Here is a 20654-nt window from a genome sequence, read left to right as displayed (position 1 = left end):
TAGCATCTAGATAGTTGGAGGGTTTCAGATTTGTGTGTAAGTAGAATTATACGTATTTTTTTTTATCATTGCCTTAAAATATTTTTGCTTTCTGCTACTTGTAATTGGGTGTTGTTTGCCCTTCATACTAACATTAAAAAATCAGAGAAACCAAAGAGATTAAGGAGAGTTTTATTGTAAAGATAGACAGGACATACAATTTTACATTTTCCCAAGTCTACAAAAACTCTCAGAGTAGAAGTTTCTTTATGTCTGTGATACCAGCAGACAGATTATTTATAAATTGGGAAAGGGAAAGTTTACTTCTTGCCGAACTGAGGCAAAGGTGGTGGCACCTTAATATCTTGACCTCTCTCCAACTTCTTCTCACAATCCACCAAGTAATTGACTCCATCGATGACTATCTGAACAAGCTCAACCTTTGATAGTGAAACAGATGAATGATTAATTTTCATAGAAGACACATGCAATGCATTGATCAACACTGGGATAATGAGCTCACTGGGATAGAGAACTTGCCGCATTAGCTAGACTTTATAACCGTTTCTTCTCATTATTTCCCTGCAGGGTTTGGGGTGGAGAGATATCTGACGGTCACTGTCAGAGATGGGAAGTATAGATATTTCACAAGCTTCTCCCGATCTTCTTTAGTTAAAACTGGGTTACTGCTTTGTGTGTGAGACCTCTTTTTAATATATGAAAACCATCAGTTTGCATCTCAGAAACTTTTTCCCCATCAGTCTCAGCTGTAAAGTAACAGAGTTTGCTCAAAGGTAAAAGTACCCAGTGACACCCTTGTGTTATTCTTTGGCCTGGACTTGAATTCTGACCTCCCAGTAGGTTATCCAAGCTCTGAATATGCTATAGTTCAGATATTATCATTTACGCAGTAAATGTCTTTTGGACAAATTGTTTAAAATAAAATATTTGGCAATCAAATCATGTTTTCACTGGACCATCCAAGTTTGCTACTTAAAGGAAACTTTGTGAATTATATTAAGATAAACTTTTAAAATTTCTGCTTTTTGAAAATGTTAGAACTTTGGTTTACAATTTTTTTTTTTAATTAGAGCACATCTACATAGGAATTTTTTCCTGAGGTCACCTCCCTAACGAATCACTTGCACTGTTCCTGCAGAGACCCTAACTAAGTTAGCAAGCAATTCTTTAACTCCAACAACACTAAAATGCATCATACAGCATGAGGACAAACAGCAAGGATGGAAGGGACTGCTGAGTATTACATCTGAACATGCCTTAGGCATGGGGGAGTCCAGTCCCATGCCCACCTCTTCTCATGCATAAAGAAACTGAGGCTCTGAGTGAGGCTGGATCACAAAGCTAGTCATTATCAAGCAAAGAACCCCATTCTCTACTCATCCAATTCACCCATCCCAGTGTTGAAGAGGGTGTGGTGAGACAGGTACCTCATTTATTGCCAATCTTGGTAAAACTCTTCTGATAGGAAACGTAGTTATAAGGACCCCTCATCTTTAATCTAAGATTTCCTTTCCTGGGAATTTATCCTAACTAAATAATTAGAGTTGTAATTAGGGTTATATAAAGAGACTTTCATAGAGTTAATGTATAGAGATGGTCAAGCAAACATCAAATAATCAGGAAGATATTAAATAGATAATGGGTTATCTTTAATGGGCTGTTATTAAACATCATGTTTTTGAATATAGGAAAATGCTCATCATAGAATACATTGAGAAAAAGCTTTGTTATAATATCAAGTATGTAATACCAAATTTTGTTAAAAAAACTTTTGAATAATTGTAAGAATGGAAGGCAATTCAGAATAATGTTCACAATGGTTATCTCAGGGTTATTAGGTTAAATTTTAATACTTTGGGGTATGTTTCTAGTTCTTATCATGATCATCTGTTAATTAGACATAAAAAATGTTTTCAAAGCAATGACTACCTTGATTTCCATTAATAAAAATCTAGTTATTATTAGAAACAGACAGGACTAGGCCCAGGTTTCCTGTATTCACAATACCACACATTATTCCACAAATTTCAGAAGCTGTGACATTTTTAGATGCTTCTTCCTCAGGTACTTCACCAGAGCTGGTAAAACACAGGCTTATTTAATTGTTTTGAGTATTTTCTCCTTTCTTTTCCTCAGTTTACTGCTAGGGATACCAACAGGCAATGAAATATTCAAAAGCTGGCCAGGAAGAAGAAAGAGCATTTATAATCCACAGGTTTAATAACCAGCCACTGAGTTATTAAGGGTTGATGTAATAATAGTAAGAGGCTTTTAAATTAGTGATGGTCATAATGCACTCAATGGGACCACATCTAGATAAGTTGGTACAATATACTGAGATTGATATTTGCTTAGATTCAGATGCATGTTCGTTAAGTGTGCTCTTTTTCTTTAAGCCTCACCTGGATATGTTTATTGATTTATTTATTTTTATTTTAGAGAGTGAGAGGAAAGGAGAGAGAGCGAGAGAAACATAGATGTGAAAGATAAACATCGATTGGGTTTCTCCTGTACATGTACCCCAACCAGGAATTGAACTCACAACCTTTTGGTTTATAGTACGATACTCCAACCAGCCGAGTCACCCAGCCAGGGCCTTAAGTGTGCTCTTTATGCTTCACCTCACATATTGCTCCAGGCCTACATATAGTTTATGAATCCTTTTCATCCTATGTATTCGTAGAATCCTGAGAATTATTTTATGAACATAATCTTATGTATACCTAGTGCATACCTCATTTCCCATCTTTAGCCCCCAAACTAATATTTCAGGAAGTATCAAGCATCTAAAAATGCCTAATTGAAGATGACAGTATGTGGCCTTCACCAAAGGAAATTCAGAATCAAGAAAAAATTCCACCATTTTACCACCCTCAGAGAGAGAGCAAGCACACATATTCTCTGACTTGACAGTGATGAAATGCTACTGTCCTTTAGCATAATAGTGTCCTGCTAAAGGTCGCTGGAATAGTCCCCAGGGGCAAGTGGGTAACAACAGCCCATTATGACTTCCTTTACTTGCTTGTACATTCTCAGCTTACCTCGTGCTTCCCTTTGTACAGTTATTTCCCATGGAAGAGTAGCACTGCGGAATGAAATACTAGCCTGACTCGGGACTCAGTGGGGAAAGAGGAGGTCTCAAATTTTCTGAATAAGGTGTTTAGGCTACGTCTCTATCTCATAGGCGGATTTTGTTAGTTCATGTTCAGAGAGTGAGAGAGATGTTACCTCTGATCGACCAATTCGATCTATGTTGGAAATATCATACACATCTGCCACCGCTGCGGTGTCCACACCGCCTGTGCCACGCTTCTGCAGTCTCAGGTTCTCCAGGATCTTAGAAAAGCGAGGATCCTGGGACAGGGATAACATAGTGTGGTAAGAAGCAAACTCGATTCACTGTCATTGGCACATTCACTTAGAAAATGAGAGACATTAACAGTTAATATTTATGAAGCATATATTTACTGTGGACCAGGGTGCTGCACTGGAACTTTTAAACTTTAAAACATCCCCATGAAGTAGGTATTGCTTTCACCCCCATTTCACAGATGAGGAAACTAAGGCTCAGAGGACTTTATTTGCCCAAGGTCATACATCTAGAAGGTTGCAGAGCTATTATTAACTTCTTGTTTTATTTTATTAAATTTATTGGTGTGGTATTGGTTAATAAAATGATATAGGTTTCAAGTGACTAACTTCTATGCTGCTTTTTTGGCATCTGGATGCCGGCTTTGGTGAGTTTTTATTATTCATTTATATAATAGTTCACTGATACAATTAAAATCATGAAGTCATGTCAAATAATTTTTTAGCATTTGAATTTTGAACAAGAAAAATTTCCATCCTTTTATGGCATGAAGCACATTTTCAAAAATTGTTATCAAGTACTTGATTCACTTGGTGTGCTGTTGCAGACATTGTTAGCGGCCCACCGGGATTTCCCCTCCTCTTCCACAGTGGAGCTGAGTAAGTGACCACCTGCTAAGTTTGAGCAGAGTGATATGCGCCACTTCCAGGCCCAGACCTGAGATCTTTACGTGGAAACACGTGCGTGCTCTCTCCCCTTTCTACAAGCTAGAACTTAGGCCTGACAGTAACCATGCAAGGAGGACAATGCCCCGAGACAGTGGCCTTCCAACTGTAAGCTCCTCACAGCAGCAGCAGCAGCAGCAGCATCACCCAGAGACTTGGTAGAAATGCAAATTATGCAGGTGGGCCTAGCAGTCTGTGTTTATACAAATCACCAGGGGATTTTGATGCAGTCTCAAGTCTGAGGACCTCTGCACTGGGAGAGAGAGAGAAGGAGGTGGGAGGGACCCTAAGGAGCAGAGCAGCCTGCCTACCTATTTGGATTTGTCATATGAGGGAGAACATAAACTTCTTGCTCTTGAAGCCACAGCCCTTTCTTACAGGTCTTTATCCTGTCCTACTGACATAAATTCTTTTGAGGTAAACTTAACCCTTTCTTATGATTTTCAGCTGTACGTGCAGAAAGTAGGGGTTAAGTCATGGGCAGTGACATTTGCTCCCTCCACAAAGCAGTCCTATCTGAGTTGATCGTGCAAGAACCCACCAGCACTGCTGGCTGCATAACATTACCTTGCTGAGCTTTGGGATCTTAACGTGGACACCAGCCCGTAATCCTGTGCCAAGGTTCGAAGGACAGGTCAGGATGTATCCTAGGCGCTCATTCCACATGAACTCCCAGCCTCGTTCTTGGATTAAGCGTTCTACCTACAACAACAGTGAACAAGTGACGGAGTTCTCAAATATCCATTCATTCAGCACATCCCAAACATCAGGGAGAGATGTGTGTACTGTGAGTGCTATGATCCCTAGAAAAAAATTAGCCCCTTCCTGGAAGTCACTATAGTGTCTTCTTTTAATAATGAAAAAATAAAGATATTTTAGTGAATATTTGGAAATCTCTGATAACATCTTACTTCTTTTAGTCCACGACAGAATCGCTCAAATACTCTTTTCATATTGCCTCCTTTTTCCATAGAGATTACCCTGGTGTGGTCTTCCTCATTAATCCAGATGAGAAATGTCTTGTCATAATTATGCCTAATGAAGAGAGAAATATGGTATTGAGTGTTAATTATATTTGTTTCAACACATGAAAATTCCCATTACCTCTGTAGCTTGATTGCTTCATTTCACACTCCTCATTTCCTAGATGGTCCTAATCTCTTAATTGTGCCTGAACAAGTACTACAAAATACTGTTACCATGACAGAATGAAGAATAAGACCAACTCCAACCCTTAGAGATGTCATGTTTTTGCCCATCAAGAATATAATCTCCCTCGTTCAACAGGCTAGTATGATAATAATTCAACTATCGTAACATTTGGCTTTGACACTAACAAGAGTATTTTGTTCCCTAATAGATTCAACCAAAATCTGTGGTTTTTAAAAAAAAATTTTTTTTACCTGTGGCCTAAGTTATCTGTGGTGCAAAAGATTTCACTTATGTTTGCTGTATGGGTCCTGCCTACCCACCCCCACTGAGTAGCTGTTCATGAACACTTTTATCACATCTCTTTTGGGTAGTGACATAATAACCTACCAAGGTACAGGAATCAAAGTTGGCCAAGATAAAATATATTTCTATTCGATATCCATTCTTCCTTGTAGGGTTTTGCTTAAATCCTCAATATTTATTTTTCATTTTCTGTTCTTTTGTTTTAATGTCATGAAACAGATTCTCTGTGAGGTCAAATAATATGAAGCTAATTTTTTTCTTAAAAATATAGTCTTTTTCTCATGCGTAATGCATGCAAACCAGCAAACATTCCTACACCTCTTAGAAACATTGTAATACTTCAGCATTACACACACAGACAATGTCAATATACTCTCTTCTCCACTTAGCTGAAGCCAGGCATGCTGTCAAGTGCACGTCACAGCAACTTCAGGTTAGGACAAGCAGAGGACCTGAAGGAGGTCCTCCGCACACATTGCAAATGGGAAATGCTATGTCCATACCAGATTCCCCGGGCATCTGGCCAGTCACGGGCCATCCCAGCACATGTTAGTAAAGGGGATACTGGCTTATCAAACAGAAAGTGATCCTGCAGGCCAAAAGGGACAAAGCAGAAAGGAGACACCGATGAGATCAGACGTGACAGCAAGTGCCACGTATCCAAGTTCCAACTAACTAATGATGGCTGAGGTCTCTCAGGTAGTGGTTCTCTGCTTTGGCTGCCTGCTAGAATAACCTGGAACTTAAAAAAAATACAAACCCCCACCCCCCAGAGATCTTAACAATTTGTACCAAGTGCGGCCTGGACATCAGGATTTTTAAAAGCTCTTCAGGTGATATCAGTGTACAGCTAAGGTTGAAACCCACTGGCTTGGCCAGATGGAAATACATCATTCTCATGGAGAATGTGAGCCCCACCAGCACCAACCTACGCAGTGCAGAGAGGGCAGTGAGCAAGGGGAGCTATCCTGAAAAGTCTATTCTACACAGCCACTGCTCTCTACGTTTCCAGCATTATCGATTCATTCCTTATCATTGCTTTCCTTAAAAAGTATTAGGAATGTAAGATAATGATCTAAAATAAAAATAGCCACCATTAATTTAACCCTCACTATGTGCTGGGCTTTATGCTATGTGCTTTTAATTTATTTCCGTCAATCTCGCAACAGCACTATGAGGCAAGTGTAATCGTTCTATTTTATAGGTGAAAAAAATAACAGATTCAGAAAGAGAAAATAACCTACTGGATATCACAAAGCTAGGAGGTGGTAGAGCCTAAATTCAAACCTGGGACTACCAAGCTTGTGCCTTTTAACTACGATTCTACACATCAAAACAAACGTCAAGTGATGGACATTTTTCTTTCTGTGTGTATGCAGTAAGAATATGAATATGGATACCATGTGCTCAATTATTATTACACTGAAGGAAGAAAACAAGAGGATATGGGGAGGGAAGTCTTTCTCCAATCTCTGAGAAGAGGTCAGAGACTTGAGCCAGGACAGGCTTGCACACTGTCACTGCCTACGAAATAATGTGTCCCTTAAGCTGAAAACGAGAAGTGGCTACTGTACGTGCAGGAGGGCTCGTTCTGTAACCAGATGGGGGAGGTTGGCCCTATGACTGCAGACACCGGGAGACAGAGGCCAACAGACCGTGAAGCTGGCCAGCCAGGTCTGGAACTGAGGCCTATCTTGTGGCATTGCATCTTCTGAAATGACAGATACAGTTTCTGCCGCTTCTTGGACTTTAGTTAAAAGTTTCTTTTGAATCTGCCATCCTGTTTTAGCTGTGCTAGGAGAAAATAAGTAAGAAACTTGGGCTTTGTCTACTCCGGAGTTAGAGTGAGACCGGAGGATGTGGAGGCAGCGGGACTCCCAGGCCTTCCACCTGGATAATTTCCTTTCCAGGCTTTCCTAGTTTCCGCAGCTTTCTCAGGTGTGGTGATGGGGACCACCCTTAGGGCTCAGACAGGCCTTTCACGCCCAATTGTTCCTATTTACCAACTAGCAGGGGAATCCTCCGTTCATCCTCACCGCCGCATCCCAACCCGCCAAGTCCATCTTGGCGTTTCCTCCGCAGATTTTACCCTTAGAGTATTTTCGTGGCTCAACCTAAAGGCCTCACCTTCATTGTTCTGAGTACCCGAAGCCCCAGCAAGCTCCCAGCCAGGGCGGGGCCTGAGCGCCGGGAGAGACCGCGCTGTGTGGGTCGGGGCTCCTGGCTCAGCCCCACCCCAGGCAGCCCGGGTGGTTCAGGGTCACTCACATCGATGAGCCGCTGCTGGTCCTGCTCCGTCATCTCAGACAGCCTGTAGTAGCGGCCAGCCAGGTCCCCCTTGAGGCCATCCAGGGCCGTGACCGCCACGTTCTCCACCTCCCTGCGCTCAGCGCGGCTGCAGGCCGGCGGCAGGCTCAGCCCGCGAATGCTGCGGCCGGTGCGCACGCGAGAGGACAGCACGTAGCGCTCGTCAAACTGCCCGTGGGTGATCTGCAGAGCAGAGCGCGGGGTCACCGCAGCCAGCCCGGGACCGCGGTCCTGCCACAGCCACACCCCGCTGACTGGCCGTGTCCCTGAAGGGACCCTCGGGCACTGGGCACATGTGCACAACCAACATGTTAGGCACATTCCGGAATTCGGGGTGGGGGGCAGGTGCTTTACAGAAAAGCGAGACAGGGCGGAGCTATTTGTGCAGCCCCGCCTGGAATTCTTTACACGCCGCGCACCCAGTTAGGTGTGATATGAAGAAAGGAATTGCTTGAGGAAAGGCTTCACGTTAGCAACCACACCAGCCTTGTAGGAAAACAAAACTTATTAAGAAAAACAAAGACTTTGGGACTTTCCTGACCTTCTCCGGGGCCCTCAAGAAGTGTGCTGCACTACGGGGTCACAGAGCGTTTAAGGGGCATCTGTCCCCGGGGCCCTGCGCTCAGGTGTTCCTCATGGCAGGCTCTAGAGCGCCAGCTTCCTGGCAGGTTCAGGGGAGGCGGAGCCTACCTTGGATGCGTCCAAGTCCGTGGGGTGCTTCATCACCCGGGGGTCGTAGCCGTTGTGCCTGAGTTTGATGACAGGGTCAAAAAGGTCGGCAAACACCTGCAGGAGGAAAGGTGCTTCTGTTTCTTCTTTAATTGGTTCATGTACTAATAAGAGACTACCATGCAGGAGCTGGGTGTGAGAGTCGATTAGTAGTTGATGACGATGATGATGATGATGACAACGAGGACGATGATAGACTTATACCAAAGAGCACCTCTTGGAAGCACCTTGCCCCGTGGGAGAGGGCGAGGTTGCAGGACTCTGTCCTTGCACCCTCCTCCTACCCATTCTGCCAAGCTCACTGCCATCAGACTGAACAAGAAAGTCTTGTGTTTAAGAATTGTGAGATAAAAGAAGCTGCTAGATCAGAGGTTAAGCGGTTCTGCAGTCAAAAGGGAGGGTCCATGTCTAGAGTTTAAACAATGTAATAAATTCATGGAAAGCTGGCTGCACCAGAAGAAAAGTATATAGCCTCAGTCAGGGCAAGCAGGAACCTCTCACCCTGTGAGGACCTTCCCTGCCCAAAATATTTCGTGCAAAATCTAAAACTAAAAATGTCAGGAACAACCTTTAGGTAAAAGAACGTTACAAGAATCGTAACAGAGCAACCTGCAGGCTTAGGGAGCTGTGGGAAGTAGGGGAAGGGGGAATAGATCCCAGGGAGCTAACTCTAGTCTGGGACTCAGGGAGCCCAGGGTGTGCCCTGCTGGGCGGAAAGGAGCAACCAGTCCCGCTTGCTCGAGACAGCCCCTTCCCCACTCTCGATGGCTGCCTCCCAGGGAACTGCCTTCAGCTTCCTGCAGCAGAAGCGCAGGGAGGGTGGACCTCAGGGAGGCAGGCTGGAGACATTTGTCATGACCAGCAGCAGCTGCTCTGGAGAGCGCCGCGTGGTGGCCGAGTTCCCCTCGCAGCAAGCCATCCTGTGCTTCTGTGCCGAGGGTGATGATGCGGAGATGGTGGGATTCCTCCGAGAGACTTCAACTCACAAGGCTGGGCTACAGTGGCTGTGTAAGCAGTAATTCTCACACTAAAGACACACCACACCATCCTCCCCAACAGTAAAGCCCAGGAGCTAACACATCATCTCCTCATGTCTGGCAGGGGAATATACATCACCAATAAAATAAATTATAAGATTTTTTTTTCTTGTACTCATTTATTCCCTTGCTAATCTCAGAGAGCTCTGTCATGCAACCCATTCTCCAGCAACAGAAAAGAAAGCCTTGGCCTTGGGAAACTGTAGACTCATTAGAAAGCATTCCAGATGTCCTGAAGCTGGCTCCCCTTTACAGGAGCCCTGCCTGAGAAGGCAGGCAGCTGGCCCCACAGAGAAAAGGTCTCTGGGACCCAGAGCCCCCGCTTCCCACCAGTCTGGAACCAACAGTTGATAGTTTACCTCATAGGACTCCTCGTCACCAGCCACCATGCCCACAGTCTTTATGAAGGGGTGGCCGGGGTTGTCCACTCCTGTCTGGATGCACTGGTCCAGGGTGTAGCCTCTGGGCGTCACCTTGTTGCGGAGCTTGGCATAGATGGCAGGGGTGAGGCACTCGGCCATGCAGTTGTTGTGCTTGCGAAGGTCAGGGTAGTCTGCACTGGGTACCAAGGGGACAGGCTTTCAGTGAGCAGTCGCTGAAGGCAGGGGCCCGTGAGTGGGCTCCGTCCTTCCGCCAGGCTCTCTTTAGCCAGGATGCACAGGGGCACTCAGCTAGGAGTCATGACTTAAGTGAGCCAGATTTTTTTTTTTTAAATGTCTCCTGATCTGCCAGGGAAAGGGACCCGGGCCACGATGCAGGCTGCAGCAGCCCCAAACTGTGGCACATGTTCATGTCAACAGGTGATAGACTGAAAATAATTAGAAAATAAACAAAGCACATGCAGATTTTTTATCCTAAAGTTTACGTAAAATACAACAGGCACATTTTGGTCCTTTAAGCCTAATGGTAAAGACGCTGAAACCCCACAGGTGGGACTGTTTGGAAATGCTGTTACTCATCTGTCCTCATCCTGTGATGCGAGCTCCACAGCCACCTGCTCTGTTGAGAACAGTGTCTGGCTATTGAAACTGACACATAAATATCTGTAGGAATCATACATAGTAAGAAAGAAAATGGGGTGCTATCTTACCCTGAGATATGAATTGGTTGAAGAATAGGGGATTCAGGACCACCACAGGCTCAAACACAGGCAATCTCACCTCCGGAATTCCTGAGGTACATGGTGGGAGCCGGGAACTCCCTCAGAGATCCTGGTGCCCACAGGAGAAACACCCCAAGTTTTCCCCGACTCTCCACACCTGCCTATGCGGAACCCCTTACGGCCAGCACTGCACTCCAGCTCTGTTCAGCGTGTGCTGTCTCATTCATGGCCAGGTTCCCAGGGCCGAGAAAACGCGTCCCTCTTCATGCCACGCCTCCACGTCCCATCTACAATGTCCTTTAAAGCTGATACTTAAGATCAGCACTGTGACATCACATATTCCAGAAGGCAGCATAGCAGCGAGTGAGACACGAGCTCACAATCAGTGTCCCTGGATTTGCATTAGGCTGCCCTAGTTGTGTGAGCTTGACACTATTTAATTTTTCTAAGCCTCCGTTTCATCACAAAGGGATGCTAAGCTGTCTCAAATAGATCCTCCATACATAGTGCTTAACACACATTAAAGTGCTCAACAAATGTTAACTATGACCATTATTATTATCCAACTAGACTGCAAGCTCTAGGCATCAATGATGATGCTACACTGTCATATTCGCCACAGGTGACCATGCCTACTGAGTCAGGTTGACTTAGTCTTCTCTGAGGCAGTGTCTAGTTGGGGAAAGCATATTTCTGCTGGCTTGGTAAGGGTTTTTTTTTGTTTTTTTTTTAAAGCCAAGAGGACTTACCTTGGAGGGAATAGCTTGTGCTGTTCCTGGAGCTCAGCACGCACATTTTGCCGGTTCAGCAGGTACCCTGTGGTCAGGGCACTGGTGCCCAGGGTAGTAAGTAACAGAGAAGCATTGCGGCCAGTTAGCAACTTCGAGAAGGCACTGGCCATCCTTCCTCTTGGATGAGTGTCTGGAAAGCAGAGAAACTGGATTAGACAACCTCACCTCATGGTCCGGAACCACAACATTAAGGTCAATGAGCAACAGAAAGAACTGCCGGACCCACAGCGCCTCTCGTGGTTTGGTTTGCTTTTCTCTTCCCTTCTGCCCGACGCCCCTCCATACTGCTTGGGAAAATCTGAGTAGTTTTAGACATTGTGAATGCCAAACTGCCTGAAGTCCAAGGCGGTTTATTTCTCCAGAATATGATATGGAAAAAATAAGCAGAAACAGAAATTTTTGCGTTGCGGCCACCTGGACGGTCCTTTCCATCTCCGCATGCCCAGCTAAACCTCACTATCTTTTTTTTTTTTTAACTACCATTGATTGAGCTCCCAAGCACCATGCAAAGGGCCTTACAAACATTGTCTTGAGTCTTTGCAACAATCCTGCCAAATGGGCTTTATTTTACAGATGGGGAAACTGAAGCTAAAAAGAGGGTAAGTGACCTGCTCCCCATCTCAGGGCCAGCACGTGGAGAGAGCTGGCATTTGGCCCCCGCCTAGCCTTTGGCCCCAGATTCAGACTTCTTGCAGACCCCAGTACCTTACCGGCAGCTCCCCACTGGCAAGCAATTGCAGGGAAACGACCTTTGTGGCTGGGGACCTAATGGTGCCAGAGATCACTCCACTCGATTTACCTTCCAAGACCACAGAAATGCATTTATCACAGCGGCTCCTACTCGTGGGATTATCACCTGAGAGCATGTGACTCTCCCTGACTCCCAGAATATTATAAGCCTGTTCTCTTTCCTTGTCCTTAGACTTCTGCTGAAGTGGCCCAGATGTACCTCTGCCCACTGCACTTCGATGCCAGGTGCCCAACAGGACAGCCAGCCTTGCTGGAGACTCTGGGCCAGTCTTCCTCTCTCTGAGGAGATTTGCTCTTGTTTTCTCCTTCCATCCCACCTCTCTCTTCCCTTGTACAGAAGTAGGGATTGCAGGGGGGAGGAGGGTGTCCTCTCTAGCTCTGTAGAAGCTGCCTGCCTCAGTTTCCTTAACCTCCGGAACACTTCTGTGACTCCTGATTTGTAAAGCATTATTTAGCACATCAGGGCTAAATGTGGCAGAATTCCTGGGCTCCGAGCCAGGGCGTTTGAACAGGCGTGCAGGATGACAGCCAGAGGCAATGATATTGTTTTATTCCTACACTTGCCCTCTCCACTGAAAAACAGAAACCACACACTAAGGCCTTTTGTCAGAGTGCTCAAGGGCTGTATCTCTCTCTGTCCCAGGCATGCGTATGGGAGTCTGGGTCCTGGTCTCGGGGTTTTGTCTGGTGTCATGACACCCTGGAATGTGGAGGCCTTGAGTTCTGCTACTGCCTCAGTTGCGAGCCTCCTGGTCGTCCTGAATATCCTGGATGGAGACGCCATGGGTGCCTTTCTGCTGACTCAGAGTTATTTCTGGCCCAGCTGTGCACGGTGTCCATGTGCCCGAGCCCCTTGGGCCTGAGGGCAGTGGCAGGACCACATGTCAGCTTTCCATCCAGAGAGAGTAGCCCCCAAATAGTGGATGTCTAGGGCTGGACCGGCTCCACAGAACACTGAGCAAACGCCTGCGACTGCCAGTCTCCTGGGCCAGCAGGAAACGGCTGTCTCCCCTCACTCTAAGAGAACGAAGGGTTCACATGACTTCATCACCACCGGCTATACTGCCAGCCTAGGGGGTCCCCTTGGCATCGCCATTTTGCTTAGCCAGTAGAAAGTCACAGGCAGGAGACGTTTACAGTCTTTACCTGTAAGTCAGAGGCCTTTCCTAGGATTCCTCATGATGACGACATAGGACAGTTACCCAAGTCCTGTCTAAAGGTAAATTGTTTTTAAGAAAATAGGAAGTGAGAACCATCTAGTCATTGGAAGTGCTGTAAAGGAGTGGGAGCCTCCTTCCCTGCTCAGTGTTAGGACTCTCTGTGGCCCCTCAGGCAGGGGTGAATGTGACCTCCAAGTCACCTTCAAGACTGGCTCCCTTCAGGGTTCCTGACTCAGCGGGCAGGAACTCCAAGAGCGCTCGACACAAGTTTTGGGGTGGCTTCCTCTGAGACCACAGATGCATCCTTCTCTATGCTGCGAGGAGATGGAGACCCGGGGCCTCTGGGCCAGGACCGAGTCTGTCCCAAAACCAATCCGCTCCTGCCTCTCAACACCCAGGACTCCCCAGACCTTATCCTCCCACCACAACCCACAGTTTCCTGAACCTTCCTCAGCCACTCCTTCAGGAAAACAGACCTGGCCCACTCTCTGAGAAGGTGATTTGATCCTGAGGCTGGCAGAGGCCACAGGAGCATGTGGCACTCATGTGCTTTGCTGGAACAGTGCCCTCCCCCACAGAAATCTTAACTCTAGAGGCTAAGGTCTTTGGAAAAGGCACCAATAAAGGCAGAAGGGGGTGTGGGGTGCTCCCACAGCCGGATAACACCCCGCTCTCCTTTAGGAGCCTGCTTGGGCAGGTCCCTTGTCAAGGTCTCATGGCGGTCTTGTTCTCCTTCATGAGAATGGAGAGAATAAACCAAGGAAAGAAGACGTGTGACGTCTGCAGACAGGGAAAAGGGCGCTCTGGGGAACAGCACATCAGCTGAACTGGCGTGGCCTCATCCTGGGGCACTAAGGGCCACCTCGCATGATCCCCGCTGACCCTGTGGGGACAGCAGCGCCAGCAGGTCTAAGTGGCAGCACTGAGGAGAGCCAGGAGGGTTTGGTTTGTTCTGGCTAATGTGACCGTCGCACCCAGCAGAGCATGCAATGACGGAGGTGCCACCCACCCACAAAATAAGAACAGGGCTGACAGCAGCTTGCGAGAGCCAACCAGCCACACAAGCACAGGAAGGGCCTTTGCCAGGGATGACACCCATGTAGGCCAACACTGCAGCATTTTTACCTCCAGTGGAGAAAAACATTTTTACTTGGCTCATTATTTATGTGTTAGTAATTTCAAAAATGAATCACTAGCAATGACAGGAGCCAGTTTAAGTTGGATCCAGCTGTTGGGCCAATTAGTGACTAGCTTCTGTTGAGGGCCTCACAAGGCTCATTTTTCAGTTAGTGTGTCCCAACTCGCTGATTTGCACCCCTCCTGAGGCTGCAGAGGGAAACTATTCCCAGAAACAGATTGATTAGTCTCTGTAAATTACAAGGGAAAGAAAGTTGAAGGTTCAAATCCCACTTTCAGTGACATTGAGATTTTTTTTTCCATCAAGAAAAAATCCCGATTCTCTATCAAAAACAAGCACTGCGAGCAGAGTGCCGATAGGGGCCTGGCACCTCACGTCCCCCAGAATGGACCCAGCACCTGCACCTGGGCCTATGTACAGGAAACAGGGCAACACTTCAGCCCAGGGCTTCCTTAGTTATCACAAAAGTGCTGGGAACAACTGTCCTATGTGTGGTTCCAACCTACAGTCCTGGATCCGCTGCTCACAAGACCCCTCACACTGGCTCTAGCAGTGCCCTCTGCTTAGGAGAAATAAAACCGAGTCGCATGGTGTCACTGACCTTGGAGCCGGAGCCTCCGGAGAGTCCTGCTGCAAGCACACAGCCAAGCTGTGTAAGGGGAGCTGGCAGGGCCTGGCTGGAAAAGGCTCCCGGGCTGGGCGGGGCTGGGCCCCTTCTGGCCAATCCCATCCAGGACCTCTGGCTGCACTTGTTCCCCAGCTGTGCCCTTGAAAGCCAGCTACTGACTTCTCTGCCTCCCAGCCCTGGGCTCTTTCTAGCACCTGCCCTTTCTGTGAAATGTTTCCCTGCTCCAAGCCCGGTCCTGGAAGCTGCTTCTCCCAGGGCCTTGTGAGGTGTTTGGGGGCCTGCAACCCAGCTCACTGGCTGCTGAGTCCTACACGACCTGGCATCTAAGTGAAAGGGCCTGCCGGGGAAACTGTCACGTCTGCTTAAGGGACTTGTTTCTACCTTCCCTCAGGATCACCATCTCTGGGGCCCTGTTTAGGTCTGCAGAATGACCCCCCCCCCAACCTCAGCCAAGCTCTGAGAGGAAGAAGGGGTCTAAAGCTCCCTCCCTCCCTCTGCTAATGGAGCTCTGAGCCCGGGACTAGGGGCCTCCTTTCAACTTGTCTGGGGCCCAGATTCAGCGACAGGAACAATCAAGTTCCTCTTCTGAAGCAGATTGCTAGACAATTTCACTTTCTATCCACACCAGCTTAATATGCCACCCAGAAAACCCCGCAGGCCATACTCCTGCTTAAAAATAGCCCTCCTTGGGACATCCGCCATGAACCGGAAAGGTTGACCACAAATAGCAATGACCCACCAGGACTTTGGGCAGCAGCCCTGCCTTTGCAGAGGGAGCCCGCTTAGGCCCCTGGCAACTGTCACGTACGCAGCTTCTGCGCCCACGTGCACACCGACAACTGATTCCTTTCCCTTTCTTCTCTGGACCCATCCTGTGCTCAGAGGGGATGAGGAGGCAGAGGGTGGAGCCCAGGAATAACCTTCCACCTAGAGAGGCTCCCTGTTAGTTTCTAATTATTTTAAATCATTGGAACCCATAGCAAAAATATCTATTTTCCCTCTGCAAGGAGGTACTGATTGGGAAAACACATGAGGGGGCCTTCTGGGGACTGGAAATTCCCTGATTCGGGAGTGTTGTATGGGTGCACACATACGTAAAAATTTCTCAAGCTGTACACTTGAGATTCATGCACTTGGCTGTGTACTTGTCATAGCTCACTGAATTCTTATGTTATCATGAAGACCTAGGTTACATTGAAGTTTTTACAAAACGATACTCACCCTTTCTTCATATGACATATTCAGATATTTTCTAGGCCTTCCTACAGTATGCCATTAAAGCAGTTGCTCATGCAACCAGCCAAACTGATTGCATGATCCTAACATAGAGTCAGAGTTCCTGGTGTGCACGCTCTGTCCAAAGGGACCGGCCCCTGCGGGCCTCTCCTGGCACAGTGAGCAGGGCACGGGGTCTTGTGGGGCTGGCCAGCTGCTGAGGAGACAGCTCTGGGGTTGGGGTCGGGGATAGGGCTGGGAGGAGGCTAGGCTTATTTCTTCCCCAAATAGTTCTTTTGCACACATATACTTTCAAGTCAGTTCGGGCACCGAGTGAAATAAATTTAGTGACCCTGAAATAACCCAGATCCCAGACCCAGAAAATGATAAGGCTTTTTTTTTGAAACATAGAGCGTAAAGAATGACAATTACAGTAAGAAAGCCTTTTTCTTTTTCTCTTTTCCCAATTCCTTACTAATGGGCATTTAGTGTGCCCACCTATATACCTTACCTCTACTCTTTTTCTTACAGTGTAATTTTGTATAGGCTAGTAAGGTCAGAAGTGGAGAAGTTGGGACATAGTTGAATAGAGGGGGTACCACTTTTTGGGGCCCTGGTCACCTTCAAGCACGTTACAAAGGTGGTTGATATGGGTGGTAACCTCTACATCTGATTCACAGCAGAGATTCCAGGGTTTCAAAAATCCTTCAGGCACAACCCTTGTCATATGCCTTCATTCCTCTCTCATCATTGCCAACTCTCTTCACAGTCCAGGGGCTCCACCCACCCCTCCGGCCAGTGTGGCCCTGTGGCTGGCTCCTGCCATGGGGACAGAAACAGACGTGAAATACACAACTCCCATATCATTTGCTTTAGAGGAAATCTGGGGCTTGTTTCTTTTCTGTCCCTGAATCCTGCTGGAGCCTGGATATTGCAGGACCCAGACTTGACTGACACGCAAGGATGGCCAAGGAATGAGGTGAAAGGAACCAGGCTTCCCCAATGCCTGCAGCCCGATTGCTCATTTCAGGAGTGGGAAAGGAAGCCAAGGGGACAGGAGGGACCCCAATTCTTCCTTTTCTCAGTTCTCACTTGTGCTCAGCAGCTGCCTCGTGGCCTCTTCAGTTCTAAATATTAGGGCAACTTTATCTCCTTGGCAAAACAAAATATTTTCATATATATTATTCCACATAAAAAATGCAATCATTCTAGGGCCAAATGTGAGTCTTATTTTGAAGATGAGGAACTTGGCCTCAGAAGGTCCACGGTCAGAGCTGGTGGGGCTGCACGGGACCTCCCCCTCTGCAGCCTGTCTTCTCTCCTCAGCCTGGTCACCTGCATCGAGCTGACCTTAGGGGAACAGAGTTGTTCGGGCAAAAAGCAAGTTGCATGTGCCCGGGGGCAGCCAAACATGGGCCAGGGTGTCACCGGAAAGATTTACACCCTGGAATGACAATTAGGACTAGATGATCCTTAAAATCTCTTTTGAGGTCCCTCAAATTATCTGCAATGTGAACTCCTTCTAAACCATCCCCCTCCACACTCAAACTTTAAAAATAAAACATTTCTGCAGGAGCTCATTGCTACAGAGAAGACAAAGTAGAAAAATACAAAAAGAATTAAATGAAGAGACCGGTGAGACGTTTGAGAATTCAAGAAAGGCAAAGTTTAATTTGCATATAGGCACAGCCTGCACCACGCGTCGCAAGTGTCAGGCCACAGCACAAACCCCTCTGTCGGAATCGCACATCAGCAGGTTCCCGAAGTAACTGGACACGAACAATATGCTTCTCAAAGTAGCACATGGATTTCTCCATTACTCACATACAGACAGAGAAATAACAAAGAAACGCACTTAAATCTTCTACAAAAGACAGATAAGGATGGTAATCATGTTATCTCACAGTTGGACAGCACTTTACAGTTTACAATCTAACCCACTTTGTCCTCATGACAGCCCCGTGAGGTAGGCGGCACAGACACGCCGACTAACTCCGTTCTGCAGGAGGGATGACTGCGGCTCCGGGAGCTTTGGCACTGGCCTACGGTTTCCCGGCTTGTAGGCGCCGAGCGGGGCCTAGGACGCAGGCTAGGAAGCCTAGTCCAGTGCTTTTTCATAACTGCCTTTCTAGGGGAAAATGAAATGGATTGTGTAAAAGACAGTGGCTCAGCATCATTAAGTAGAACTATTATTTTTCTCAAGATAAGTACAGTCAATCTTAATGTTAACATCATACTGTGAGGAAGCCCAGATGAAGAACTTTCTGATCATTCATGTATTGATATCCACAACAAAATGGTGTCTTCTACTTTCTTTTTCTGTTTAGTTCTGCTCTGCCTTAATTTTAAGTTGCTAACAGACACAAAGAAATGACACGCGATTAGATTCCATTGATTCAAGTCTCATTACCAGGATTCACACAGTGGCATCTGCAGCCAAGTCGTTACTTAAACTTACAATCTGTCGTCCTACTGAAAAGAAAAGGGATCTTACTCATTTATTCCTTCTGGCTGTAGACATTAGCCAGGTTCAATTATGTAGCCATAAATAGTAGTTATTTTATCCCATTTCAATAAGAGTAAAATGATAAACTTTACAGGTTGGATTTTTTTTTTTAAATCTTATATTCTAAAATGAAGGCATTTTTTTTTTCAGAAAAATCAAACTGAAAGGAAAAGCTAAATAAAATCTTTTATTTTAAAATAAAAGTTAAATTTATTGAGAATAACCCATTTTTATTACATATCCCTTTTTGGTTAAGAATCTAAAAGTGGCCAAATCATTGTGGGCCCAAGGTCCTCTCTCACCTACTATCGTGAAGGGTGTGGCCCATCAGCACACATGCCCCAGCTTAGGCCATAATAGATTTTTCTCTTTCAAGTTGTTCAGTATCAGTGAGTTTCATTTGTTTTTAAGTAGTACTTGAAGATGTACTGAAATTTAACAGTTATTGGGACTTCGTGTGAGAGCCACTTGAAATTATTGCAACAGTAGTTTAAAATTCCCTCTTTAAATTCCTTCAGAGAAACTCTAAGGAAAGTGACAACTTTCTACTTCATGCCTGAATCTGTCACCTAATATACTGGCCTAAGGAAGAGATTTGTCCCTGTAGCAAAACTGGATGTCTTCGTTAATAACCAATGGCATCCTCTAAAAGCCCCAAGGTAATTTCATTGACAGTACAAAATGTGGGTCCTCATCTGCAAGCATGAACTTGGATTTTACTCCTGATTTTATGGGTCAGATTTGCAATAATAAAAGTGTTTGCTGCTTGGTTGTCAGAGGCTGACCTCCCATCTATTCTTAGAAATCGGTCTTATATAATGGAATACTGGCAAAATGCAGCCGGGAGTGCAGGATCCAACAATATACACAAAGCTTGCAAAGCAGAAGAGGGCGGGTGCTTTAACAATAGGAAGAAACATCACAAATTTCTCGTGGGGATTTTAAATGTGACCAAACTGAGGGTTTTTTAACTGCGAATTCCTATCCCCCCTGGCCCTGTACAAGAAATGTACAGGTCATCAAAAGAACTCTCTTGGAGGCGGGTTCTCTCACAGTTTCAGCCAAGTGACTCGAGGAAGCAGGAGGGACTTGTAAAGCTCAGTAAAACGCAAACGGTCCGCATAGCAACAGATAGTGCCCATAGCTGACCACCGGGGGGCGCTTCCAACACTCTGCAAGAATAAACGTGAACTCTGTCACTATTTGAAAGCCTGCATACCAAAAGCGGAGGAGCGTTTGCAAATTCCTCTGTCTCCTATTCTTTCATAAGAATGGCTGCAGTGGCTCTGGAACATATCAGTTTAGAGAAATACGGGTCCAAACTTCCAGGGAAAGCTCACACAGAGTCACCCCCACCCCTCTGGAAGACTTCAGGGTACTCCAAGGCAGAATCAAAGGTATGGATCTTTCCCCGAGTTGTCTCGCCTGAAAATACTGTGTCTGGTCCTTTCACTGATTATCCTGGTTTTCATTCACCTTCCAAGACTATGATTTTGAGTCAAGAAAGTTAACCTTTACTTTCTTTTCTTCTGCAAGACCTTGAGGTGCTTGGTGCAGCTGACAAGCCCCCAGTTTCTGAACACAGAAATAAATTGCAAGTTATGCATTGTTAGGAACCAAACAACCCATGCTTTTCATCATGCGTCAAGATGCTTCAACCTCTTAAATGAAACTAAAGACAACAAACAGGCAACTCCTTGTGGGAAAAAGAAAAATAAAAATAAAAAGAAAGCATCCATAAGTAACCCTCCTTGGGTTTAGTGCTACACTGTTGGCTAATATGAGCTATTGAAAATATTTT

General features: G+C 46.1%; 1 protein-coding gene across 1 annotated transcript; it reads right to left on the bottom strand.

The window, feature by feature from the left end:
* Nucleotides 1-155: 155 nt before the first annotated feature.
* CKMT2 (creatine kinase, mitochondrial 2) lies at nt 156-15186 on the bottom strand. The gene is made up of 10 exons (XM_054578548.1): nt 15106-15186; nt 11415-11586; nt 9923-10121; nt 8488-8583; nt 7759-7980; nt 5994-6079; nt 4947-5070; nt 4603-4737; nt 3229-3354; nt 156-419 (listed from the first exon to the last, which is right to left on the bottom strand). The coding sequence occupies exons 2-10, from the start codon at nt 11564-11566 to the stop codon at nt 300-302; spliced, it is 1260 nt and encodes a 419-aa protein (XP_054434523.1). The 5' UTR covers nt 11567-11586; nt 15106-15186; the 3' UTR covers nt 156-299.
* Between the last annotated feature and the right edge of the window lie 5468 nt (nt 15187-20654).

This window comes from Pteronotus mesoamericanus, unplaced genomic scaffold (assembly GCF_021234165.1).
Source record: "Pteronotus mesoamericanus isolate MK-2021 breed Mesoamerican mustached bat unplaced genomic scaffold, CSHL_Meso_final contig_50, whole genome shotgun sequence".
Lineage (NCBI taxonomy): Eukaryota > Metazoa > Chordata > Mammalia > Chiroptera > Mormoopidae > Pteronotus > Pteronotus mesoamericanus.
The sequence above is the reverse complement of the archived record's forward strand: the minus strand, read 5'-3'. Positions and strand labels throughout refer to the sequence as shown.

Coding starts and splice junctions, on each gene's coding strand:
- CKMT2 (XM_054578548.1), bottom strand. CDS start 11,566: ATGGCCAGTGCCTTCTCGAAGTTGCTAACTGGCCGCAATGCTTCTCTG. Junction 10,122..11,414: donor CACAAGCTATTCCCTCCAAG/GTAAGTCCTCTT, acceptor CTTGGTACCCAG/TGCAGACTACCCTGACCTTC. Junction 3,355..4,602: donor AGATCCCAAAGCTCAGCAAG/GTAATGTTATGC, acceptor TCCCTGTCCCAG/GATCCTCGCTTTTCTAAGAT.